The 26,433-nt window shown below is 37.5% G+C and overlaps 2 protein-coding genes across 2 annotated transcripts; one reads left to right on the plus strand and one right to left on the minus strand.

Annotated features, from left to right (window-relative positions):
- Nucleotides 1–515: 515 nt before the first annotated feature.
- rpgra (retinitis pigmentosa GTPase regulator a) lies at nucleotides 516–19,323 on the minus strand. Its single transcript, XM_056260747.1, has 16 exons — nucleotides 19,293–19,323; nucleotides 18,746–18,904; nucleotides 18,556–18,648; nucleotides 18,399–18,461; nucleotides 17,695–17,853; nucleotides 17,440–17,589; nucleotides 17,177–17,332; nucleotides 7,488–7,643; nucleotides 6,973–7,097; nucleotides 6,618–6,866; nucleotides 5,529–5,721; nucleotides 5,258–5,328; nucleotides 3,340–5,163; nucleotides 2,004–2,631; nucleotides 1,404–1,928; nucleotides 516–1,307 (listed from the first exon to the last, which is right to left on the minus strand). The coding sequence occupies exons 1-16, from the start codon at nucleotides 19,321–19,323 to the stop codon at nucleotides 559–561; spliced, it is 5,331 nt and encodes a 1,776-aa protein (XP_056116722.1). The 3' UTR covers nucleotides 516–558.
- Nucleotides 19,324–19,667: 344 nt separating this feature from the next.
- otc (ornithine transcarbamylase) lies at nucleotides 19,668–23,133 on the plus strand. Its single transcript, XM_056260720.1, has 10 exons — nucleotides 19,668–19,829; nucleotides 20,419–20,557; nucleotides 20,658–20,739; nucleotides 20,874–20,961; nucleotides 21,052–21,205; nucleotides 21,280–21,402; nucleotides 22,194–22,247; nucleotides 22,496–22,645; nucleotides 22,829–22,966; nucleotides 23,050–23,133. Exons 1-10 carry the CDS (start codon nucleotides 19,684–19,686, stop codon nucleotides 23,107–23,109), a joined length of 1,134 nt encoding a protein of 377 aa, XP_056116695.1. The 5' UTR covers nucleotides 19,668–19,683; the 3' UTR covers nucleotides 23,110–23,133.
- Nucleotides 23,134–26,433: the final 3,300 nt, after the last annotated feature.

The raw sequence follows: 26,433 nt of genomic DNA on the forward strand, positions 1-26,433 counted from the left end.
GAAAAACACATTTCACACACACTCACAGCAAAATCTTATCAACTTTACAGTCAAATCATATGTAGGTGCGTGATGTCTGTTCTCTAGCACTTTTAAATTGCAGTTATCATTTACAGTAGTCTGGTATGCTGCTAATAACAGACCAGGTCTCGGAAAAGGAATGTCAATAGAACAGAACACGAAAATATTCACTGTACAGAAATAAATACTTTACACATCTGTGCTTAAAAAATAACATTCACTATAACAATATAGTATACTGTAACAGAATATGTATGGAATAATTTAGTCAAGGCACTTGATAATCAAGAATCCTTGTATAGAAGTGAGAAACAATCAGCTCTTTTAGAGCCATACGTCATACTAAAGCAGAATACAAACCATAACACAAACCATATTTTATGTTTATGTATCATGTTTAGCTCCATCGCCAACACCCATTCACCATTTTAAGTTTCGCCGTTTAAAGAACTGTGATTCACAGCCCTTTTGAAATGTCCTGTGAACTGTAATTGCAGATGTTCAGGGTGTCTGTGCTTGTAGTGTGCAGATTTGGGGTCATTTAAGGTTCAGATACTGTGGTAGGACACTGTTCCAGAACTGAGGGTCCTGAGCACCACCTGTTTGCTTCTTCCCTTTAATATTCTGGTGATCTCTTTGTCTAGTCTTCTGTCTGTCTCTCTGTGCACTTGCCTGTCTGCGCGCAGGTAACACATTTGGTTTGTCTCTCTGTTTTGGTACTTTTTTGGTCTTTTCTTCCTCTTCCTCACTTTCTTCTTCCTCCTCTTCCTCACCTTCTTCCTCTTCAGCTTCTTCTTCTTCCTCCTCTTCAGCTTCTTCTTCTTCCTCCTCTTCTTCTCCAGTAGTTTCTGTCTGTATCCTCCCAATTTTCTCAGTTTTTATATTCATTTCTTTCTGCTCTGCTATTTCCTCCTCCTCTTCCTCACTCTCTCCTTCGTGTTCTTCTTCCTCTTCACTAGTTTCTCTCTGTTTCCTCCTGTTTTTCTCAGTTTTTATATCCTTTTCTTTCTGCTTTGTTTCTTCCTCCTCCATTTCCTCCTCTTCCTCGCCCTCTTCCGCCTGTTCTTCTTCCTCATCAGTATTTCCTCTTTGCTTGTTCTCATGTTTATCTTTATTCATATTTTTATCTTTCTTCTCTGTTTCTTCCTCCTCTTCATCACCTTCTTCCCATTCTTCCTCTTCACTGGTTTCTCTCTGTTTCCTCCTGTTTTTCTCAGTTTTTATATTCATTTCTTTCCGTTCTGCTTCTTCCTCCTCCTCATCTTCCTCACTCTCTTCTTCCTGTTCTTCTTCTTCGCTAATTTCTCTCTGTTTCATCCCTTTTCTCTCAGTTTTTATATTAATTTTTTTCCTCTCCCTTTCTTCTTCCTCCTCCTCCTCACTCTCTTCTTCTTCACTAGTTTCTCTCAGTTTCCTCCTGTTTTTTTCAGTTTTTATTTTCATTTCTTTCTGCTCTACTTCTTCTTCCTCCTCCTCCTCCTCTTCCTCACTCTCTTCTTCATGTTCTTCTTCCTCTTCAGTAGATTCTTTCTGTTTCCTGCCACTTCTGTCTGTTTTTGTATTCTCTTCCTTCTTGTCTGTTTCTTTCTCCTCCTCTTCTGTTTCTTCTTCACTTCCTTTCTCTTCCTCATTATTTTCTTCCATCATTTCATTCAGCTTGTCTACCTCATCATCTTCATCTTCTCTGTCCACGTCCGGTGTCTCTGAGAGATCCAGATTCTCTTCTTCTCTAAATTTCACTTCACTTGTATCCATTTCCTCTTCTTTGTCTCCATCATCTTCCTCCACCTGTTCACTCCCTTCCTGTCTTTCTTCATCTCCATCTTTCTCGGAAACCTTTTCTTCGTCTTTAGCTTCCACCTCATTCTGTCGTTCTTCTTTCTCTCTCGCACTCTCCTCTCCCTCCTCTTCTTCACTGTTTGTTACTCCATCTTTTTTGTCTTTCAATTCTTCATTATTTTGCATTTCCTCATCTTCTTCACCCTCTTCGCCATTCTCTTCTTCTTCCTCCTCTTTTGCCTGGTCTCTGTTTCCCTCCTCCTCCTCTTCATGATCAGTCTCTTCTTCTTGATTTTCCTCCTCATCTTCATTTCCTTCCTCATCTTCTTCCTCACACTTTTCGTCTCCCTTTTCTTCCTGCTCTCCCTCTCCTTCCTCTATTTCATTCTCTTCTTCTTCACGCCCATCATTTTCTTCGCTCTCTCCTTCGTCTTCATCTGATCTCACATTTTTATTTTCATCCTCACTGTCAGATTGTTCACCTACTTCCGTTTTCTCATCATTACTGTTCTCTCCTTCCTGCTCCTCCTCTGGATCGGTTTTCATCTCTCCCTCACTCCCTCCATCCCAGCTCTCCCTCTCTTCTTCCTCATCTTCACCACCACTCTCTTCATCTTTATTCTCTTCTTCCATTTCTCCATCCTCACCCTCATTCTCCTCTTCTTCTCTTTCAGTCACATCTTCACATCCTCCTTCTTCACTCTTCTCCCCCTCACTTTTACTGCTCTGTCCACTATTGCTGTCATCCTCTTCCTCCCCTGCTGCCTCACTTTCCTCTTCCTCTCCCTCCTCTACCTCACAGTCCTCCTCTCCCTTTTGAGCACTTGCACTGTCTTCATCATTATCGCTCTCTCTTTCTTCTTCATCTTCAACAACACTGTTCTCTTCTTTCTGCCCAACCCCCTCACTTTCATCTTCCTCTCCCTCCTCTTCCTCACCGTCCTCCTCTCCTTTTTGAGCTCTTTCACTGTCTTCATCATTATCGCTCTCTCTTTCTTCTTCATCTTCAACAACACTGTTCTCTTCTTTCTGCCCAACCCCCTCACTTTCATCTTCCTCTCCCTCCTCTTCCTCTCCCTCACCATCCTCCTCTCCTTTTTGAGCTCTTTCACTGTCTTCATCATTATCGCTCTCTCTTTCTTCTTCATCTTCAACAACATCGTTCTCTTCTTTCTGCCCAACCCCCTCACTTTCCTCTTCTTCTCCCTCCTCTTCCTCACCGTCCTCCTCTCCTATTTGAGCTCTTTCACTGTCTTCATCATTATCGCTCTTTCTTTCTTCTTCTTCATCTTCAATAACATCATTCTCTTCTTTCTGCCCAACCCCCTCACTTTCATCTTCCTCTCCCTCCTCTTCCACACCGTCCTCCTCTCCTTTTTGAGCTCTTTCACTGTCTTCATCATTATCGCTCTCTCTTTCTTCTTCATCTTCAACAACATCGTTCTCTTCTTTCTGCCCAACCCCCTCACTTTCATCTTCCTCTCCCTCACCGTCCTCATCTCCTTTTTGAGCACTCTCACTGTCTTTATCATTATCGATTTCTCTTTCTTCTTCATCTTCAACAACACTGTTCTCTTTTTTCTGCCCAACCCCCTCACTTTCCTCTTCATCCTCAGCGAGAGTCTCTTCTTCACCTCTTTCTTCCGCTCTCTCTGTTTCGCTATCCTTCACATCTATTTCTTTCTCCATTTTTCTGTTTTCATCTGAAACAAGCTTGTTTTGTACGTATTGTGCTGATACATCCTGAACTGTGCTGCCCAGGTCCACTTCGTGTTCTGGCAGGAAATTGTTTCCTGCTACTTCTTGGGACATTGATGCACACAAGGACATCGTATTACTTTGTTCTGGTGAAGTTTCAGAAAAAACTTCAGCAGCTGTTATAAGTAGTGGTGCAGCACTAATTATAGCCATGGCTGCTAGTGGTGAAACTACACTACCCATAATGCTCTGCTCAGCCTGTGGCTTCCTGTCTGGCTCTTCAGGTTCAACTGATTTGCCATCTAATTTAATTTCATTTAGTGGTGACTGCCTGTATTGTGGTGATAGACTTAACAAATTACCAGATGGTGATTCATTTTCTTTTATGGTGGAAGATTTACTAGTTGCTGATTCATTATTGGACCATAAACTGGAAAATGAGTGGCCTCTTTCTGGAGTTAAGCTTTTAATTGATGGAAATTCATATTTCTGTTCAGTAAGCAGTTTATCAGTGGGCGACTGGCTATTTGTATGCTCAGACTGCAGGTTGGAAGCGGATTGGCTTATTTCAGAAGCTCCTCCTGATTTTCTGTTCTCTATAGGGGGGAATGACATATTGGAGTTCTGAGGTGTTTTACTATCATTTTCCCTTTTGACTTGTGCTAGCATCTCAGTTCTAAGCTGGACGTTTGAGTTTTCAGCCTCCACGGGTTTCCCCTTTTTTGCTTTAGACATTCGTGTGGGTATGGAAACTGATAGAGAGCTGGGTGTTTTGGGTGCTATTTCTTTCTTTGGGGCTCTTTCCACATCTGATCTCTTCTTCTTAGCTTTCTTTGGTGTAAGTTCACCAGGGTTTTCTTCTGTGTCAACATGATTTCCTTTTTTGGGAGTGTTTTGCAATTTGGCTGGAATTTTGACTGATGGGTTTCCCTGTTCTTGTGTGTCGATCAGTGTTGATATGACCTCTTGAGCCTTTCCAAGGGATGGCTTGATGTCTTTTTGAGCAGGACCTGCCTGAAGTATTGATTCAACCACACTAACTTCCATACTTCCAGAGGGCACGTCTTGATCCTTGACTGGAGACTTGGCCCTTTTTGTAGCTCTTACTGGAATACCCTCCTCTTTAATTTTATGTGATTTGACCTCTAAAACTTTTGTAGGCATTGTTCTAACTTCCTTGACTTCGTGAACTGGAGAAGTTGTATTTTGAATTTTCGACTTGGTCTCGTGCTCCATCTCAGCAAGAGTAGTGACCTCTTGACCTTGACCTGCTTTTGAAACTTTGTGCCTTGAATCAATACTAATACTGCATGTTTCACTGCATCCCTCCCTTTCTTTAGCTGACATTCTCTCTGGAGATGATCTGACCTCTACTGCTTCACCTTTAGATTTATTATTTGTACTCTGGATAGGTTTTTTGTATGTTTTGGATTGCATTTTGCTTTGTGATGCTGTAGCATAAAAACGTTCCTCCTGCGTAGCAGCGTTCTTTGGATCTCCAGACCTGGGCTTCTTCTGTTTAAGATTGCTTGGTGGTGGAGATTCTGTCATTGATGGATGAGAAACAGAACCAGCCTGTACTTCAGTGGGCAGAGCCTGAGGAACATTCTCTTCCTTCCCAATAGAAGAGGCTCTTGCCATCTTGTGCTTATGCTGTTCACGTGTCTGTCAAATCAAACATTACATTCTTCAGTTAAATAAACAGTTTTCTAATAAATAATTTCATCATCTTGAGCACAGTGACACAGCTTTTGCTCACCTTGTCTGACACGCTGTTTTCAGATGTTCCAACACTATGGCAGTCCTCTGTGCTCTTAGTGATGGGTGTGACTGTATTCACAAAAAAGCTGGTCAATACTGATAATCAAGTGTTTGGTTCTTGCTAGTGTTTTTTTATTAATTTAGAATGACTATATTTAGTGATTATATAATTGTGGTAAGAGATATTAGCATCACAGTTGGATAGATGGTAGATGGATGGCTAGAAAGAGAGGTCTTGGGAGAACATAGAAAAATTGAAAAATATTTACGTGGAAGTGTCCTGACAGGCAGTGTGATTGAGGTAGAAGAAGATTCCACAGGGGCATCAGTTCTGAAGCGTTTAGGAGTGTCTGTTGGAGATCTGGGTTGAAGGATGTTGCCTGTCAGGGCTAGTGCAGTAAAGCCAGTTGTAAGGGGAGGAAGATTGCAAAATTCTGGACCAAACTGTGCAGATGAGCTCTTCTGAAACACACAAACACACAACCATGTTGGTGCATCTATCATTTTGAAGACATTCCATAGGTGTAAGGGTTTTTATACTGTACAAACTGTATATTCTATCCCCTAACCCTACCCCTAAACCTACCCATCACAGAAAACCTTCTGCATTTTTATTAAAACATTGTTTAGTATGTTTTTTATATTAATTAATATTTATATATAATTTTTTTATATTAATAAAAAACACGTTTATGTTGTAATTACAGTGTAATACCCATGTCGTTATACAAATTTGTGTCCTCATAAATCATATAAACACGAACACAAATATTTTCACAGTCTCCCTACATTATTTTTTCCATTAAGAATGTCACACACAATTAAATAATATTTTCACACATTTTTCGCACAGTTAAAAAATTCTGTAATATTTACCTTGATTTTTCTTTGTTTTCTTAACACATTACATGTCTCATATTTCACTTGGTAAGTACACTAACCTTTTGAAAAAACTTTCAAAATATTGTTTGGTGTGGTCAAAATATGGGACAGCTATAATTATATATATATATATATATATATTCACTCTTTGTTTGGATGCTCATAGTTGTAAATATAATTCATATTTTTATTATCGATTGTCTTATTTTAAGTTCGAAAATATAGGCCAGGGACAAGTAAAAAAAAATCTATTCATTAAAGGCACAGAAACCGGTTTACACGTTTTAATGTGACCTTCATATTATAAAAAAGAGTTAACTTTGTTATCTCAAATAAAAATCAACTCCTGGTTCATTAAGTGCTTAGCTGAAAAAACGCCTCCATACATCTCTTTTTTGCAGTGTAAAGATCGCCATAGAACCTTCATAGAACAGTCTAACATCAAATTGGTGTAACCCAAGTGATCAGTTGCTTACCCTCTGTCTCCGTCTGGCCCGTGTTGATAGTCTCCAGCGGTGAGAGGTTGGAAGAGATGAGGGGAGAAAGGTCAGTTGTGAGACGAGAGCTGGGTCTGGAATATGTTCTAATGGTTGCCCCTGTAACATTGAGGTATAACACCTGTCCAGGTAAGAGTAGGTAACATCTTCATCCTCTAAACAAACTTCTTCACTTTCCTGTTGCCGTGGCCGTGCGAACACCAGCATGTGACTGGAACCACATGCCACCTACAGCACATAAGCACAAATACAATGAACAAATACAATGATATTTCCTTAGTTATACATACATAAGAAAACAAGAACATGATAAGAAACTATCAAAAAAACTTACAGTCATGACAGAGTAATCAAAGAACCTCTGGCACACAGTTGGACTGAACTGATTGGTGAAGTTCTCGTCTCCAAGGCCTAACTTCCCATGACGGCCATCTCCAAATGTGTACAGAAGACCACTATCTGAGAAATGAGTGCATTTAGATGAGATGTGTAACTATATAAACCACAAATACATGTTTTTTGGAACTGGTAAATGTGAAGTCAAATGTTTAATGTATATGTAATTATTCCAGTCAACACATTTACACAACACAACTGTTTGATTCTGTTAAAGACTGATCAGAATAAGAGCTTGTCTGGTAAAGAATTGAACTAGCAACACTACGATTATGGGGTCGACTCCCAGTCACTTTAGAAAATAAATGTCTGCCAAATGTGTAAAAGTAATGTTACCCATGTTGTTCAATAAATTTGTTAGTGAATGACAAAGGAATCATTTATTTGAATCATTTATTTAATAATTTATTTTAATCCTCTGACAGCTCTCATTTAACAGTGTGTGTATCTTACCTGTTATAAGCGCAGTGTGGTTTTCGCCACATGTGACATGGGTGACCCTGCCTTTCCTGAAGTGGCCGACAGCTACAGGTGCGTCTGCTACAAACATCATCGTCCCCAATCCCAACTGCCCAAACTCCCCACGGCCAAAAGAATATAACTCATCCTCTACAGAAAAGGGAGAGATAAAATTCATTTAAAAACATCATGAACATTCAATGTTTAAGACAAAAAAAAATGAGAGAAAAGGGGAAAGAGAGGAATAATTGTATGTGTATAATTTCATATCAGGGTTCCCACACCTTGTTTAAAGGTGCTCTAAGCGATGTCATGTGTTTTTTAGGCCAAAACATTTTTTGTCACATACAGCAAACATCTCCTCACTATCCGCTGGCTGCCTGTCCCCTGAACACACTGTAAAGAAACGCGATCTCTGTAGACAGCCCATGCTTCACAAACAGCACCAAAAACAAACTGCAGCGACCCGCTCCCCAAAACATAACAAACTGTTCCAGCCAATGACTGACAAGAAGGGTTTGGGGGTGTGGTTTGGGGGGTTAGTGTGCGGATGAGGAGGAGGGAGGGTCTAGCTAGCCTCCGTTTTGTTTGACAATAGTTCGAACGTCAACAAGAAGTGACGTCACCCAGGATCGCTTAGAGAACCTTTAACTTCAAATTCAAAGACCGTCCAAGGACTTTCCAGGTCCAATACCCTGAAAAACCAAGGACTTAATGTGGGGACACATTTCAAGTGAGAGCAAGGTTACATCGTGTTACAGTTTTCATGTGTCAAACACAACTATGCAAAAAAGCTTCTTTTTTTCATTTTTTTTGGGGCCATATGACAGAGCTCTGTTCTAGATCTGATATTGTCGCATTTCTGTTTTGCATAAAACTGAAGAATATTTGGTACATCCTATACTGTATTCTAAAATGATCTGATATTAACTTATGCATGAAACGTTGAGGTATCATCGTAGTAGTTTTGTGCGCTCGTGAACGTCATGGCAACGTACTACACAAAGCACCTCACGAGGGAAACACTTAACGTAACGCGTAAACGCGCAAAACTAACGTAAATCAAGCAAGCTAGTATGCATAGGTCACGAAGTGTTGGCGAAATAACACATTAGCGGACTGGAGGGAATAATATGGAATTTTTCCCAGAAAACTTCTTGCTAGGGGTGTGACGAGACGCTTATCTCACGAGACGAGACTAGACACGAGATTGGGTTCACGAGAACGAGACGAGACGAGATTTTTGCACAATTTTTCAGAAATCCTCAATGACAAAATTCATGGCTGGAAAAATAGTATGCAGGTGCATTTTTCAATGTTTTAACTAATAATCTTCTAATGCATGTCATTTCAGGTCTACTTTATGAGTATGAATTATCAAATGCATTGAAAGAAAACAATATTCAAGCACTGTAAAAGGTTTTTATTGACTGGCTTTTCTCCTGTATAATTTCACATTAGTCTCTTCAGACCTTACTGTACATTTAAGAGCTTTCAGAACTTCTGATTGAGGCTGTGTGTGACCTCCTAACTGAACTCCTTTACATACATTTAACAGAGAAATAAAAACCGTATAAATAACAAAAATAAATAACTGTTTTCTCTTAGTCTTATTAAGTGCAAACAATAAGTGCGAGTGCAACCATAATCAAAGTTAGCACACAGACTCTTTATAATTGTTGTGAAATTGCGGTTTTATTTTGCACCGGCAGTTATAGGGTTAATGCGGTGAGTTCGGAAAAGGCCGAGAGAAACGAGGCTGTTTGTCTCTACAGTTGTTCTTGCGTTCCGATTATAAGTTCAGAAACGGAGCCTCCCTTGTCTGTTGTCCTTTGTACGTTACAGTGCTCTCTCAATATTCGCAGTGCCAACAGAGACCAGAGCCGCAAATAAACAGTCCAGAGATGGGTATTGGGAGACGGATTATTTTATGTATGCAGCCTAATTTGTGCGCAATGCACATCAGGGAGCTTGTGTTTTACTTTCACTTACAAATTCGTGACCGCGCGTATAGGGAGCAGCGGCAGGGCCGTATTAAGACAGTGTGGTGCCCCTGGGCACTATACCTCAAAAGGCCCCCTATATTCAAATGTGTCAATTAAAAATGTACATAAATTAATTGACAGCGTCAATTCACGTTTGCCCAAAAATAATAATAAATCTATCAGGTTTCTTACCTCTACAGGCATGAAAAGGGGTCAGGGGTGAAAAAGGTGAGAAGGATATTACCCCTCTAGGGGGGTCCGGGGGCATGCCCCCCCGGAAGAAATTTTTTAAATATTCCATATTTTATAGCATCAATCTGATGCATTTTGAGATGCATTTTTTTTTGCCAACCTGGGGAGAGTTGGAGAAACTTAACTTCAGCCATGAGTCAAAAATATTATGGCCTCCGTAGCGTTAGCTAATAATTTCCCACCAGAGCTTTAGCTAGCTGGCTAATGTTGCGTTCTCTCCTGCTGTGTTCAACTCAATTCATCAAGCTGTAGCTAACGTTAGCTAAGCCTATGTCAACAGAGCTCCTGGGTAACTTAGAGCCTACCAGAAAATATTAGGGATGTCCCGATACCATTTCTTCTGAACCGATCCAATCCGATACCAAAAATTCTTAGTATTGAATTATACCGATCCGATACCAGCGCAGTTAAAAAAAAAAAAAATCAAGTAGAATTTCTATAACTCTGTGTGTTGAACTGATAATCACTATTTTCTGTTAAACATAATCTACTTAATACAGACAACTTCATTATAAAGAAAAACAACAAATAAAAAAAAATATGATCATAACCTATGACAAAAATTCTATTATATAAACTAGATTAGTGGGTAACTCAGCAGTAAAATTTAGTCTAGAAAAATCACAAGTGCACAATAATTGTATAAAATCGAACATTTAGTGAAAAAAAAACCTTATTTAGTGAGGAACAAATAAGAGACAATAAGTGTAGCACTAAATCTGGTAAAACGTTTTCATGTATTAAGTTTAGCAGAACTGCTCCTTCCTTGATTTTGCGCAAGCAAAGGTGTCAACTACATCCCCAAAGTCCATTTCTTTGTTACCGTCTCCACAGTTAGCTCCGGTGTCCTGACATTCCATCCTACCCGTCAGATTGTCCTACCAAGGCTTACTGCGCATGCGCACATCAATATTGCGTCATTTTTGTCACGCTGAACAACACGCCCATAATATTTTACTACTTGCGTGAGAACTTCTTCATCTGAGGTAAGTTTTTCACTATTTATGTTAATTTTTATTATACAAAGATATATAGCAGTAATGAGAAGAGAACTGTTTACGGTCACATTCATACAAAGCCAGCTAGCACCATTGATCATATTAGCATTTTTCATGAAAACATTAGGCTAGATATGGGCGGGGCATATGATTTGATTGTTTGGTGTAAAATATAAACACACACAATTATGTCAAAATGTCCGTTTTGTCGAGTGTCCTCATAAGATCAGTCTTAAATTAATTAAATAAAGTATCAAATGATCGTAAAGAGTGTGAGGCGTGTGAGATCCGCGTCTCTCTCAGCAGCGGCAGGTCTTAAAGTGACAGCTGTTTTCATTCATAAAAATACGCCATATGATTAAACAAATATTTAAAATATATACTCTATATTGTTTTTGCATCAATTTGGAGATCAACTGTGAAATTATTACATTATAAAATACAATAAATGTATATATGTTTGTAATTACAATTAAGCACATCATTTTTTTTATTAATCTAGTTAACCCCCCTATATTTGTGATATTTTTTCTTGCATTTTTTGACAGCTATGGAAGATAAGTGGGAAGCACTGTATAATCTTATTTATATTCATGTTTATTTTTCTTAATTTAGGTTATTGATGCATACCTGCACCTGGTCGTTGAAAAACAACAGGTATGTATAGAATGTCTACTTATTTAAGGCCAATTTATACTTCTGCGTCGGGTGCGCGCAGTAGGTACGGCGTAGCATACGCACAGACGCGTACCATACGCCGTACCCTTCGCCGTAACCTGACGCGCACCTCCTCAAAAATGTAACTACACGTCGCGACGACGCGGACCGCAAGATCTGTGATTGGTCGGCTTGGTAGCATCGCGTTTCCTCCTATGCATTTCCGGCGTGTTCTTCTGCACCGCCCGCCATTTTTAAATTCTAAGTACAGCGAAACTGTTAAAAAACTAAAAATTTACCTTTTCCACCTCGATAAGCTCCAACTCCAACATGATCTGCTCTCTTTCAGTCGCCATTGCTTGTAGTAACCTAAACTCAAAACAGCCGCGAGGAATCTTCTTCTTCTTGCCGCGAGGAATCTAAACACAGTGGAACATTAAAACCCTCCGCCGCCAACTAGCGTTTCGGCGCTGTACTGCAGAGCAACGCAGACCTAAACGCAGAAGTATAAATGCTCATGACGGCGTCGCCTACGTGCGTAGCGTACGCCGTACACTACGGCGTACACTCGACGCAGAAGTATAAATTGGCCTTTATACTGTAAGTATTATAGAACTAAGGGGTACTTATTCTACTATTATGATACAGCAATCTTACATTTGGGAGCAATTTAGCGAGAACATACACTGCGTACCTTTTTGTAATAATTGTGTACCAATACATACTGTATAGGCTTTTTTAAAATGACAGGGTACATATCTATTTTCTAGTTGTTGTTTTTTTATAGCAAAAGTGCATATGTTTAAGTTTGGCCTTACATGTTTCAATGCAAGAAAAGCTAAGACTATTGCAATGTTTTTTAAATACAGGGAAATATATCTTGTTTCATGTGGTTACAGGGTAAGTGGTGCTTGTATAATAAATAAAGGTTTCCGAGTCAGTGATATAAAATTGTGTATGCATTTTTATTGTACTTACCCTGTAACTACATGGAACAAGAGGGTAACAAGCACCACTTTAATTTACAGCCAATGAAACGCAATGTTTAATTTACCCCTTAGAAACGCAATGTCACACTTACCCTGTATCTACATGGAACAAGAGGGTAACAAGCGCCACTGCATGAAACAAGAGTATCTTTCCCCAATATTTAAGCAAAAGTTGCAATAGTTTTTGTTTTCAGTGCACTTTTGTTAAAAAGATTACTTTATAAATGCATAGATATGTACCCTGTAATTTTTAAAAAGCCTATAAAGTATGTACTGGTTCACCATTATTTCAAAAAGGTATGTTCTTGCTAAATTGCTCCCAAATGTAAGATTGTTATATCATAAAAGTAGAATAAGTTCCCCTTAGTTCTATAATACTTACAGTATAAATATTTTTATATGTTACCCCTTTATTCCCCAAACTTAAAATATTGTTCCCTTATACTTATATTGTAAGTACGTTATAGGTACACTATAATCACCGAAGGTTACGCTGTAAAATCGCTTTAAGTACTTTCCGGGCTGTAATCTAAAGCGTTACCGAAATGTGTTAGGTAATGCAGGGTCAAAGATGACACACTGCAAGTTTTAAAGTTGTGAGCAGAGAAGTAGGAGTAGGCTACTGCTCACTCCAAAGTCCCCACTTCAAGGGCTCTGCCCTTCGAAGGGAGTAGGGCATAGGGATGCTCACTTCCGTTTGGCATTTTCCCTCAGTATATTGCCACCATTCACTTATATTCTTATGTGTTATATTCACCTGCAAATAACTAAATCACTGTGTTGACACTTTCTCCATAATCTGCAGACATTCTTTAATGCTTTAGGTCAATAATTTAAAGGTTTATTTAAGCAGCTTCCTGTAGTTGTTAGTAGAGTGATCTAAAAATATTTTTAAAACCTTATTTATGATTACATGACATTATATTCCAGATTATCAACATGCCTGAAAAAACACTCCTTGTGATTGACCCAATGGGAAATGAACGTTCTTATGAACATAAAATTCTGCGGAACTGGAGGTAACCTTGTTAGAACTGTTTCATCTATTTTTTTTAATGCTATTCGATTCTAAACAGTACAAATGTCTCGACGACATCTAGGAATTGAGCAAACAGCCCAGTGGCAATTACGGACCCTGAAGCACGACCTGCAGATGGATTCCAGCAGTTGTGGTATTGAATGTATGTGTTCATATATTTTCAAGAGTGGCTTCAGGTCTGGATATGTTATAATGAATTTAATTAAGTCATCTGTCAATTAATGTTTCAGTTTGCTGAACAATACCTGCTGACAGGAACGATCAGCAATGTTCAGACTACGCCTGAAGCGGTCAGCTCAGCACGCATGACAGTAGCCTGCACACTTCTTGGATGTCGAGGTGAGTGCTGTTTTAATTCTGTAATACCGTAGTAATGTATGTATTGTAATGTACAGTGTGTCATGTAGTACACCTCTGTAGATGCTATCTTCACTCTGAAAAATGTATTTAATCAAGTAAGAATATCCAAATATACAGAGGGGATAGAGAAGAAAATTATATAGAAAATAACTTGAAGGATGCAAAAAGTAATGCAAGAATGATTTGATTTAATGTAATTTCGGAACAGGTCTGAGATTTTTTTTTTCATGGCGTTTATGTTGACATTTAGTACACTATGATATGATTGTCCAATGAATTCATATTTATCTTTTTTTTTAATGTTAACAAATGTATAGGTAATGCAGAGGAGTACTGTGTGGAAGACGACCCCAACGAAAGCATGATTGAAATGGTATACAACTTATAATACACACACCCAAAAAACAATAGTTTAACTTTATGTGCCATGTTTTTTTTGTAGAATTTTGTTATTTAAATGAAAAGGTCATTTTTCTTTTCATGTTTTCAGATTCTATATTGTTTTAAATGTACTAATTTACATATATATTCATCTCCTTTATTTCCAGGTACAGTGTGAGAGCTGCAATAGATGGGCACATTTTAAATGTTGCAACTTCAGTAGCCTAAATGTGTTTATGTGCAAAAAGTGTGTAGTATAGTTTCAGTGTATGTCCCTTTATCATTTGCATTGATAACAGTCTGCAGCACAGTGTGGTCTTAGTTCATATTTATATTAATAACTTATTGTTTTACTTGTTTTGTATTGTGCATCTCTGTTGCATGATTTTGAATTTTGAAATGAATTTGATTAATAATCTCCGTTCTAAATTGATCTGCTTGATTATAAATTATCTCAATAACTAATCTTATTTCAATTTACATTATCATCTGGTTTAGAGTAAATTTGTAACATCTGTCCAGGGACTATACAGATTAAAACTTAGACTGTCAAATCATCCTATCTGTTTATTTGTCTAGGACAATCTGATGAGGTATTTGCACTGTAAAATCATCCTACCCGATTATTTCATAGGACAATCTGATGAGGTAACGTTACTTTGCACTGTAAAATCACCTAATAAGAATATGCGGCAAAGTTACACTGAAATATTTGATGTAGTCACAGACGCGAAGCAGAAACGCGCAGTAGGATTTTACGATGTGGTAGGATGAAACGATAGATATGGCTATAATTTTGCGCTACGGTAGGAAAAACTGACAAGGTAGGACAGATCGACAGAACACCGGCTTCGTCAGACTCAGCGCTGCTAGTGATCGCAATTCCCGTGATGTTCTCACAAAAAATCTTTCGATACCTGGAACATTGTGAATTGTAGCTACGTCTAGCGTCCTTGTCTTTCTTTAACTTTCTTTTTGCAAAACCACTCAATTGACGTCTGTCCAGTTTTGATTTTAATTCATTTTTTTGTAGCCGTTAAAAAAATGACACATTTGCACGTATTTGTTGTGGACCAACGCAACTCTGACAGATTGGGGAGGGGGGAGTGATAGTGGTCATGTAATCTTTATTTATTTATAATTTATTATTAAATCATTATTGTTATTATTATTGTTAAATTAGTGTTCATAAACGATTTATTTATGGTCTGTCAAGAATTTCAAGTTAATAATATAACAATTTACGAAAAATATTTTTAAAGCTTGACTCATGTGGTGCCCCCCTAGTGGTTGTGAATGGTTGGTGCCCCTGGGCACTGGCCCAAGTGCCCTTATGGATAATCCGGCTCTGAGCAGCGGTGCTGAGCGCGCATTCTAAATGATAAGACATTTACCAGACGTTTAGTCTGTTGCGCAACGAATCCTCCGCCATCGTCACGCGATCAGTGAACTGTGATTCGTGCTGCACTGATTGCAACGGCAACTCGCGCTGGATGAGCAGAGCAGACTTTTGCATTAGTTTATAATGGTTTTTATTTTTTTATAAAAACAACAAAACGATAGTTTAGGCGAATGTGAGTGTAGCGGTGGAATATTAATGGGGATATCGCGAGACAGCTTTTTCACTCGACGAGAAATCTCGTCATATTTAGTCTCGCGAGATCTCGTGGCACGAGATCTCGTCACACCCCTACTTCTTGCACAAAATAAATTCAAGCACTTTCAAGGACCTGTATCTATGTAGCTATGTTTATTTTCAAAAACTTTCCAGGGCCTTGACTTTTTTTTTTCCAGATTCACAAACTTTCAAGGATTCCAAGGACCCGTGGGAACCCTGTCATATGGTGAGCATTCAGGGAAGTATCAAGAAGTCTCAAGAAGTATTTGGACACTTGAGTGTCATGATTCGTGTCTTGTTTCCCTGGTTTTGTTTAGGACTTTTAAGGTGATTTTTTTGTTTTGTTTTTTGTTTCCATTGTTTCTGTGTTCTCTTCCTCTGTTGCTATGTCCCTTTCTATAGTTTGTCCCCTGTTTGTCCACCTTGATTAGTTCTCTCACCTGTGTTCCCTTAGCCCTAATTTCCCTGTGTATTTATAGCCCTGTGTTTCAGTTGTCTTTTGTCTGTCATTGTCTTAACATGGGTTTAACAGCTGTGTAAGCTGTTGCATTCTGGTTTCCCTGTTTGGATTATGTTCTTTAACCTGTCTGGATTACCTGTGTTTGTGTTATTTTGAATAAACATGTGCTTGCGCTTGGATTCTTGCCTCTCCTCGTCCCTGCTGTCACGTAACATTAAAGGGTTAGTTCACCCAAAAATGAAAATTCTGTCAGTAATTACTCACCCTCATGTTGTTCCAACCCCGTAAAACTTTCGTTCATCTTCGGAACACAAATTAAGATATTTTTGATTAAATCTGAGAGCTGGATCACTCCTCCATAGGCTTCTTAAGTGATCGAAACTGGCCGGCCCAAATGTTATGGAAGACATCGTTAAAATAGTCCGAGTGACTACAGTGGCTCAATCTTAAGTTTATCAAGCGAAGAGAAGAGGAAATGATTAGTTGAATAAAGTCGTTATTTTTGTTTGTTTTTTGCGGTCAAAAAGTATTCTCGTCGCTTGATAAACTTAAGATTGAGCCACTGTAGTCACTTGGACTATTTTAACGATGTCTTTCATAACTTTTGGGCCGGCCAGTTTCGATCCATTAAGAAGCCTATGGAGGAGTGATCCAGCTCTCAGATTTAATCAAAAATATCTTAATTTGTGTTCCGAAGATGAACGAAAGTCGTACGGGGTTGGAACAACATGGGGGTGAGTAATTACTGACAGAATTTTCATTTTTGGGTGAACTAACCCTTTAAGCCACACTTGAAAAATGTATTAATGTCACTGCATTAGATAACAACATATCAAACCAAGTGGCATTTCAATTTTAAACCTAAATCTAATGGATAGTAAAATATATTTAATATACATTCATTCAAATGTTTTTAAGGCACTGTATGTGTTCATCTCCATCACCTGTGAGGGCGAGTGTGTGCTTGCCTCCACATGCCACCTGCAGAACCCTGTGCAGAGATTCTACTCGCTGGGGACAACTGTGATTGGCCAGCAGATGAGCAGAAAGACCCAGTCGTCCATCTGCACTTTCCCCAAAAGTGAAAACATCCCCATTATCTGAAACATACCAAATTCCCAACAATTTATTCAGCGCACCCTCAAAAAATAAATAACAGCATGGTCTCATTCATGCTTATGAATAGTGTTGATTGACAGGCGCTCACCTGTGACCAGAGCCGAGTGTCTGTATCCACATGAGGCCGACTGAACGGGTTGTCCCAATTTCAGCTCTTTAGGCAACAAGGCATGACTGTCATTCCCCAAACCAAGCTGACCAACAGAGTTATCACCCCACAGAAACAGCCTGCCATCCTCTGAAATATGCAGATTTATTATTTAAATATATAAATGCATTTGCATGTATAATAGTAGGTTTATATCTACTATGAAGGAGAATTTCTGTTGCATATCAATGTTACCTGTAAGTGCAGCAGAGGTGTGGTCACCTGCACAGAGCAATTTGATTGGAGCATAGTCACAAAAGGGGCGGAGGCGCTGGAAAGAGACACTGCCATTACAGTGGCCCAGTCCCAACTGTCCATCACTGTTTCCTCCAGCCGCAAAAATCTCCCCTTGTGCTGGAAAAACCCACAGACACTTTCACTTACAATTCTCTTTTTAAAATATAAACTACTGTTTAAAAGTTTGGGGTCAGTAAGATAAAAAAAAAAAAATGAATACTTTTATTCAATAAGGACACATTAAATTGATCAAAAGTGACAGTAAAGACCATTCATTTTACAAGAGATTTTTATTTCAAATAAATGCTGTTCTTTTGAACATCCTGTTAATCAAAGAATCATGAATCATGGTTTTCACAAAAAAATATTAAGCATATTAATTAAATCAGAATATTAGAGTGAAGGATCATGTAACACTGAAGACTGGAGTAATGATTCTGAAAATTCAGCTTTGCCATCACCGAAATAAATTAAAACATATTAAAATAGAAAACAGCAATCAAAAAATGTTTACTTATTTTTATTATATTTCAAAATATTACCAGTATAAATTGAACTAATACTACACTTCTTCCAAAAACATTAAAGCATCTTACTGATGCCAATCTTTTTAACAATAGTGTATATCGTTATATGAAACTATAGTAAAAGGCTTTGCTTACAGGTGCTTACGAGTGTGTGATCAGTCCCACAGGCAACCAACTGAACTCTCTCCCCTTTAAGAACTGTGTGGACGAATAAGATAAATAAGATAACACAGAGCTAGATCATTATAAAACATATAAATAAATGTATACTGTAAACACCTTTATGTCTAACCTTTAACACAGATCGGTCTTTTAACTGGTCCTTTGGCTTGTAGACCAAGCTGACCGCTGTTATTACTTCCAAACACAAACAAACGGCCCTGCTCTGAAAAGAGATCATTAAAGAGACAAAAAATATAGTATATTTTACAAAATATAGCTATAGTTACTAAATTAAAAGAATAATATAGAGAGATTACAACCTGTTACAAAGGCTGAGTGTGACTGTCCGCATGAGATGTGCACAGGTATATCATTCTTTAACCATAACCTGCTGGGCACATTGTTTGCTATTTTACTATTTCCGAAGGTAAATACAGCACCTGTATCTGCAATAAGGAAACATATGTTCAGGACAACATCTCACAATTGTTCACATCCGGAGCAAAGAGCAAACCTTCCCATGCTCAGCAAGGTCCATTTAAATCCTTAGAAAGCTTCCAGCTTCCCAGAATAGCCTGTGTCGGTATAATGCTCTAGGAGCTCAAAGGCTTGATTATGTGTCACACAAAGAGAGTCTTACAAGCACATGCTAAAATACACATACACGTACACAGATAGACAGATATATAGATAAAAAGACAGACAGACAGATAGATAGATAGATAGATAGATAGATAGATAGATAGATAGATAGATAGATAGATAGATAGATAGATAGATAGATAGATAGATAGATAGATAGATAGATAGATAGATAGATAGATAGATAGATAGATAGATGTGTCACTGTAAAAATACACATCTTACCTGGTATTTCTGTGTCTGTTTCTCCTGTCATCACCTTCTACACCTCTGTTCTTCAGATGACATTCCTGAACTTTCAGCTGTTCCCTGCTGAAGAGATAAAGTTGAACCGGAAGTATACGTTACCTTGACATCGATGCAAAAAAATCGAATAAAGTGTTCGCACTTTGTTGTAACTGTACAGTTTTTAATTGTATATAATTATTTAATTAAGAAAAGAAACATTATAGTCATTGAGTATTTTAACAGAGAGAGAGAGAGAGAGAGAGAGAGAATTTAGCATCCGATGGCAGTGTGTGGGATAAATGAGAAAAGGCACAAGAGCTGTCACTCACCACGCCCAGTTACTTGTACCGCCCCCTTTCCATCCCATTAGCCACGCCCACAATGCTGTATGACAGGGAGCATGTGGAAATGCATTGATTTGGTTGTGCCAGCTTTGAGCTTTATGTTTTCATATGTCAGTAAAATGTTTGCTCTCAAAAACAGAATATATTGCAGTCTGAAATTTGCAAGATGTTGCCAGAGCAGGAATTTAAGGTGAGTCGCAAAGTTTGCCATAGGCTAAACAAGAAATATGGTTTGTTGCTGTTTAACAAATATTCATCATTTATATTAACAAATATTATTAAATTTCATAATTCTCAACAGACAATTAATTTAAATATTAAGAAGTCATCATGAGTGTCGTGAAAGTTTGAATAATGTTCTCGTTTTAATGTATAGTAACACGCTGATCTGTTAAGCAAAAAAAAAAAAGTACCGGTACTTAAATTTGAATTAATGAGTAATTGGCCAATAAAACTGATATTTTAACTAAATATTAACATTTAACATTTTTGCTAAATTTATATATTTTCATAAAGGAACATTCTTTTCTTTAGATTGTGACACTTTTGAAGTTTTTAACCATTTATATATATTTTATATATATTTATAGAAATAACCTATACAATTTATTCTTTCAATATATGACGTCATGAAATCTAAATAATAATTTGAAAATGTTATTTAAAATGTTGTTTTACATTAACTATTTTCATAAAATGTGTTTGAGTTTTCTTTTCTCTTCTTTTTTCTTATATTCAAGCAGTTTTCCGTCTGTATCATGCGTATTTCATGTCCACAGAGTGGGAAAAGCAACTTTGGAGAGTGTTAATCTGAAGGGCAGCAGCTTTCTAACACTAAAGGACTTTAACGCAGAGGAAATTAAACATATCCTGTGGGTTTCTGCTGACCTAAAGCATCGAATAAAGCACAGGGGCGAGGTACTGCAAAATATACTGCAACTGCTGAACTTACTGATTGGAAATCTCACCATTTCAGGACTTATAAACAATGCTCATTTATTCCTCTTTTTATGCACAGTATGTCCCAGTACTTCAAGGCAAATCTATTGCCATGATATTTGAAAAGAGGAGCACTAGGACCCGCATGTCCACTGAAACAGGTGCCATTCAGTGTTCGAGCTTGTGAAAGGGCTTATATTTATCAGTGCGGTCTCTGAACAAAATGAATGAATAGAACGATACAGAACAAAGGATTTGACACATAGACAGTTTCTCTCTCTCTCTTTTTCACTAGGCTTCTCTCTGTTGGGTGGCCATTCATGTTTTCTCACACCCCAAGATATTCATCTAGGCATCAATGAAAGCACCACAGACACGGCCAGGTCTGAATTTAAACACATTGTAAACACTTCTTAGACTCAATACTGTGAGGCATTCACATGGTCTTAAATGTGGGTGTGTATGTATGGCAGGGTGCTTTCTGGTTTGGCAGATATCGTGTTAGCTCGGGTGTATAGTCATTTATCTCTGGAGCTCCTGGATAAAGACGCTTCTATACCAATCATCAATGGCCTGTCTGACCTCTACCACCCTATACAGATTCTGGCGGACCTACTGACACTGCAGGTACAAATTCACTGACACTTACACATACATAAACTGAAGTACATTCACTCATGTGTTCTTTTTCACTCTTACAGGAGCACTACGGCTCATTAAAAGGACTCACTCTGGCTTGGATAGGTGATGGAAACAATGTTCTTCACTCCTTCATGATGTCATTGGCTAAACTAGGTGTCAATCTAAAAGTGGCCACACCCAAGGTTTGTGCCACTTTCAGAACTGTGTCATACACATGCTGTCACTATTCCTGTCTTGTGTTCCCCTTGTCTTGTGTGGACTTTTATGCTATTTCCTGTTCTGTACCATGTTTTTTAGTTCTTTGTAGTTTTTCTTGTTGATTAGTTCCTGATTGTTCCCAGGTGTGTCTTGTTTGCCAATCTCCCCTTGTGTATACGTATATACCCCAGTGTTTCTCATTTTCTTTGTCTGGTGTTGGTTTACCTTTGGTTTACCTTAGTTCCACCTTAGTTCCCCTGCACATGGATCCTGATCTCTGAGAGGACGTGGGGGTTACACATACAGTCCCATCTTTTTTTTCTTTTTTTTTTGTGAAAGAAATTAATACTTTTATTTTATTCAGTGAAGACATTAAATTGATAAAAATGTATCACAGTTTCCACAAAAATATTAAACAGCACAACTGTTTTCAACTGATAATAATCAGAAATTGTATTTAAGCATTAGCATATTAGAATGATTTCAAGTGACACTGGAATACAGAAAAAACAACTTTTCCATCACAGCAATAAATTACATTTTGCAATATATTAAATAGAAAAGAGTTTACTTGGTGAGCATAAGAGACTCTTCTTTCAAAAACATAAAAAATCATACCTACTTTTGAACGGTTCTATATATATATATATATATATATATATATATATATATAGTATAATGTATATAATGTAATATACAATATAATGTATTTTATTTATTTTAACTCGCACCACTCTGAAATTATTTTTCCTGAATTAACCTCTTATCTTTATAGGGTTATGAGCCAGATGCTAACGTCACTCAAGAGGCTCAGCGTCTCTCTAAGCAGGTATAGATACCCTACAATACAATTGTCTCTTTATAATGTCTGCTTTATCTTTATAATGTATGATTTATATCAGGGATTTTCATTATAGACATATGTGTTTGTCTATGTATGTGAAATGATTCTTTAAGAATTCCCTTTAACAACACAATAAATCTGTGCAAAAGTGTTTTATAGATGTTTTTTATGTTCACTAGCTTATGAATAGTAGGCTATGCAATGTTTAGCTAATCGTGATATCCATGCTATAGTTTGGTACCAAGTTGCAATTCCTGACGGATCCAGTGGAGGCAGCACGGGACAGTAATGTGCTGGTTACTGACACTTGGGTGAGCATGGGCCAAGAGGAGGAGAAGAAGAAGAGACTGAAAGATTTCCATGGTTACCAGATCACAATGCAGGTAGACAAACATCCATCAACTTTGTCTAGTTTGATCTAGTCTAGACTTTTCATTCCATTATGTTAGTATGATTTACTCTGGATTATAATTCATTTATATGCAGCCTTGTTGTGGAAATTAAAAACTTGCTTCTGAATAGTGTTATGCAGTTTTTTATGTTTCTGTTGAATTGTTGACATGCAGGCAGGAAGTGTGGCTGCACCAGACTGGACATTTCTACACTGTCTCCCACGTAAAGCAGAGGAAGTAGACGATGAAGTTTTCTACTCACCACGTTCCCTCGTGTTTACAGAAGCTGAAAACCGCAAGTGGACCATTATGGTAAAGTGTACCTATATGTAAAGATATGAGCATTAATAATGCATTTATGTTTGTTAAGTAATGTTTCTATGTGTTTTCTTCAGGGTTTGATGGTGTGCATCCTGACAGACTATAGGCCGCAAATTCCCAAACTCAAATTTTAAAAAATTAGAAAAACAAAACAAAAAACCTAAACCAGCAGAATACTGTCATCATCTGCTTTTGTATCATAAAATCAGTAATAATGTGTCTCAAAACTCTTTGAAAATGGGCGGTTTAATGGAGAAATAAACAATTAATTGTACTAAATTCATGTATTCGTCATAAAAAAAAATACTTTTCACAACACATTATTCAAGTATTTCAGTTGTGCAAATACCTGTATGACCTATAGAGGGTGCTGCGACATTGTGTGAAATGGTATGTGTGATAAAACATTTGATATGTTCTGATTTCTTTAAATTACAAGGGGTCAGATGGACACTGATATTGTTGTTTACAACAGAAATCGGTTGCAAAGTGCACTAAACGAAAAAAAAAAAAATCAATCAATTTTCTTGTTCTTTAATGGCCGTCATTGTATCTCTTAGGGTTTAAATGTAATTATGTGAGGCAGTATTCATGTCACCTTAAATTGCTTATAAATATTTTACATAACAGATGGACTCTCTCAGGTCATCCCTTGCATGTCTAACTCTGCACAGGACAGAAATATAATAGAATCCAGCAGTGTAACATGATTCAGAGTGTGGGCATGCTTTTGAAACCACTGTGGTAGTTTCATGTTACTTCTACTGATCTTATCATAATAAGAAATGTGTGTGTTTTAGCATGAATGTGGAGTTATTGGGCATGCTATGGTTGTTGTTGTTTTTTTTTAGTTTCCCTATGACTTTTCACTGGCAGCTGCCCTGCAGTTTTAGATCAGAGTGAGATCAAATATGCACAGGGATGGGCAGTTTTTCAGATACATGTATTAAAAATACGTATTTGAAATACAAAATCAACTATCAACTAATCAACTAGTTCAGGCCCCCCAACCCCAACTTTCCTGCATGTGAGCTGCAGCTGTACGACTCCATCTAGCATCGAGTGAGCGAATTTTCTGCATTAATAAGGAATAAGATATGGTGAAGATGTCATGGTTGATTCTACTTGTTGATTAAGTTTAAATCTCAGCATTATTCAGATTTACCTTCAGTTAACATGAAGGAATAAAAGAGCACTGCCAAGGGGAAAAATAGTGTTAGCCAGTCAGTCTTGATAGTTAATTGGTTATTTGTTTGATCAATCTGCTAGTCAAAAGTGTTTAAGCATTACTGTTTGCTAGGACTGGGCGATATGATGATATATACTGTATCATGTTGGTAATATATAGAGTGAATCAATTTAACTTGTTCTAAATTGTTTATATATTGCGGTATACTACATAATTCAGCTTTTAGTAGGCATGAGTTACCCCTGATATGATTGTAAAGCGCTTTGGGTGTACAGTAGTACATATGAAAGCGCTATATAAATGCCTCATTCATTCATTCATTCATGAGTTGATAGAGATCATTCACTGAATGCCAATTTCACATGTTTTTTGATAATACAAAATATTGTATTTGTATTCACATTTTTTTTCCCACACAGTATTTAGTATTTTATTTTGATACATTTCAACTGAGGTATTTAGAATTTTTTATTTTAAATACATTTTCATCATGCCCATCTCTGGATATCCAAAATAGTCAAAAGATGTTTAGGGGAGGTTTAGACTGAAACTATATCAACAATGAAGTTAAGTGAAGACACATTGCATGAAAAAGAGACAATGTTATGGTACACTTTTGCAAATCATACATTTACAATTCTCAATGATTCTTGGGGTGAGGCAAAGATGGACCTAGAACAAGGGTGGAGGTGAGAGGCAGAGCAGAAGAACAGGTTTCTAAATCATCCGAGACATTCTAGTCATTGCAAGGTTTCTCAGCTTCCCTTTCTATGACTTGGTATGCAAAATTATTTAAACTGAAACCTTACTGTGATCTTATCTCTTATCTTATGTGGTTTGACCCTTTTGTGGAGACCTTATTAGGCCCGAGTGTGTGTTTTAGTTTGTGGATGTATGGGATACCGCACATACAGTATATGATAGCTATTCCAAGAAAGCCAAATATAGAAATAAGACCTTGTGATTTCTTACAAAAAAGAAATGTGAAAAAAGAAACCTTTTTTTACTATAACATAAATAATAGATTAGCATTCTAATCGTTTTGTTTACACCTGAATAATCCTCTTGTGTTAATTTGTTGAATTGGACAACAAACCAAATCCCTTCTGGGCATTCAGATTAATTTTACAGGCCAGAAGGGACAGTTTCAGAGCATTTTACATAAGTCCATAAAGTGGAAAGCAGAAACATGCCCCCAAAACCCATTTTAAGGACACAGATAAGACATCTTGTCAACTTATAAAGTATTAATGAAATGTAATGTTTCAATAGCTTGACAAATAAATCAACCTTGCAGACCAATCAGTTTATGAATAGGTTGTTTTTTTTCCCCCAGAGAAAATCATTATACGGTTGGTCTTTCTTAGCTCAGGAGACATTAATATGTTCCATCAGGATCAGCTTTGTCTCAGATGTTCATTTGGATAAATGAATATAGAGACACCTGAAAAAAGAATGGAGCTATAAAATGATGATGACGTGTTGGAACGTGAAAATCTGTTGAGAAATAGTTTATACCAAAATCTTCTAATGTTGAGACTGCACATCAGTTATGGCTAAATCTTGGCAGTTTGAGACATTGTTGAGAACTCTTCTAATACTCTACAGAAGACTCTTCTTTAGGAGAAAACTGTAAGCAGATTAAAGCAAAAGTTTCTTTCTCTCTATTGGATCTCATTGCCATCTAAGACACAACTGAGATATAATCTCATATCTTATTTGTGATTTTTCCTTCCTGCTGGGTTCATTCATTTTTGCTTATGTGGCATGATAATGATGACTTCAAACATTAGGCCTATTCATAACTTAAGCATGCAACTTTTGGCCTCAAAATGTTACTAATCAGAAAAGAATTCTAAAGATTAGATTTTGTTATCAAGGGACATAGTAGGCCTAGTTAACTTGCTCAAAAAGGGATATTTTAACCCTTATTAATGTTGTTATGACCGTTCATTTATAGCCTAGAACTAGAAATTAACATTAGGCTATTTGCGTCATTTGTAGGCTAAATCTTGAAAATCAAAGTCCAGTTTGGTGCAACAACATTTCACATGCCCTCACAGCAGAATTTAGTTTTTATTAAGTTTGTATGAAGCTTAAATAATTATGCAACAAATTGATCCATGCACTTTTGTGCCGCTCCCTGTGTATCTATGGGCCGTGCGGAGGTTTCTGTCTTGCTGTTGGAATCTGGTTGTGTCTGACCTGACATCCCAGACCAGATCAACAGGTTTCGGTCACGCCCAGGAGCTGAAAATGTCTGGTATAT

The sequence above is a fragment of the Rhinichthys klamathensis genome, unplaced genomic scaffold (genome assembly GCF_029890125.1).
Source record: "Rhinichthys klamathensis goyatoka isolate OS25496 unplaced genomic scaffold, OSU_Roscu_1.1 h1tg000177l_1, whole genome shotgun sequence".
Classification (NCBI taxonomy): domain Eukaryota; kingdom Metazoa; phylum Chordata; class Actinopteri; order Cypriniformes; family Leuciscidae; genus Rhinichthys; species Rhinichthys klamathensis.

Excerpts from the sequence above, each read along its gene's own strand:
- rpgra (XM_056260747.1), bottom strand. The coding sequence starts at position 19,323 with ATGACAGGAGAAACAGACACAGAAATACCAG. Across the intron at positions 17,854-18,398 it reads TCACACACTCGTAAGCACCT|CACAAGGGGAGATTTTTGCG; the intron begins GTAAGCAAAGCC and ends GGGTTTTTCCAG. Across the intron at positions 17,333-17,439 it reads ACACTCGGCTCTGGTCACAG|ATAATGGGGATGTTTTCACT; the intron begins GTGAGCGCCTGT and ends GGTATGTTTCAG.
- otc (XM_056260720.1), top strand. The coding sequence starts at position 19,684 with ATGACAGGGAGCATGTGGAAATGCATTGATTTGGTTGTGCCAGCTTTG. Across the intron at positions 20,558-20,657 it reads GAATAAAGCACAGGGGCGAG|TATGTCCCAGTACTTCAAGG; the intron begins GTACTGCAAAAT and ends TTTTATGCACAG. Across the intron at positions 20,740-20,873 it reads CCGCATGTCCACTGAAACAG|GCTTCTCTCTGTTGGGTGGC; the intron begins GTGCCATTCAGT and ends CTTTTTCACTAG.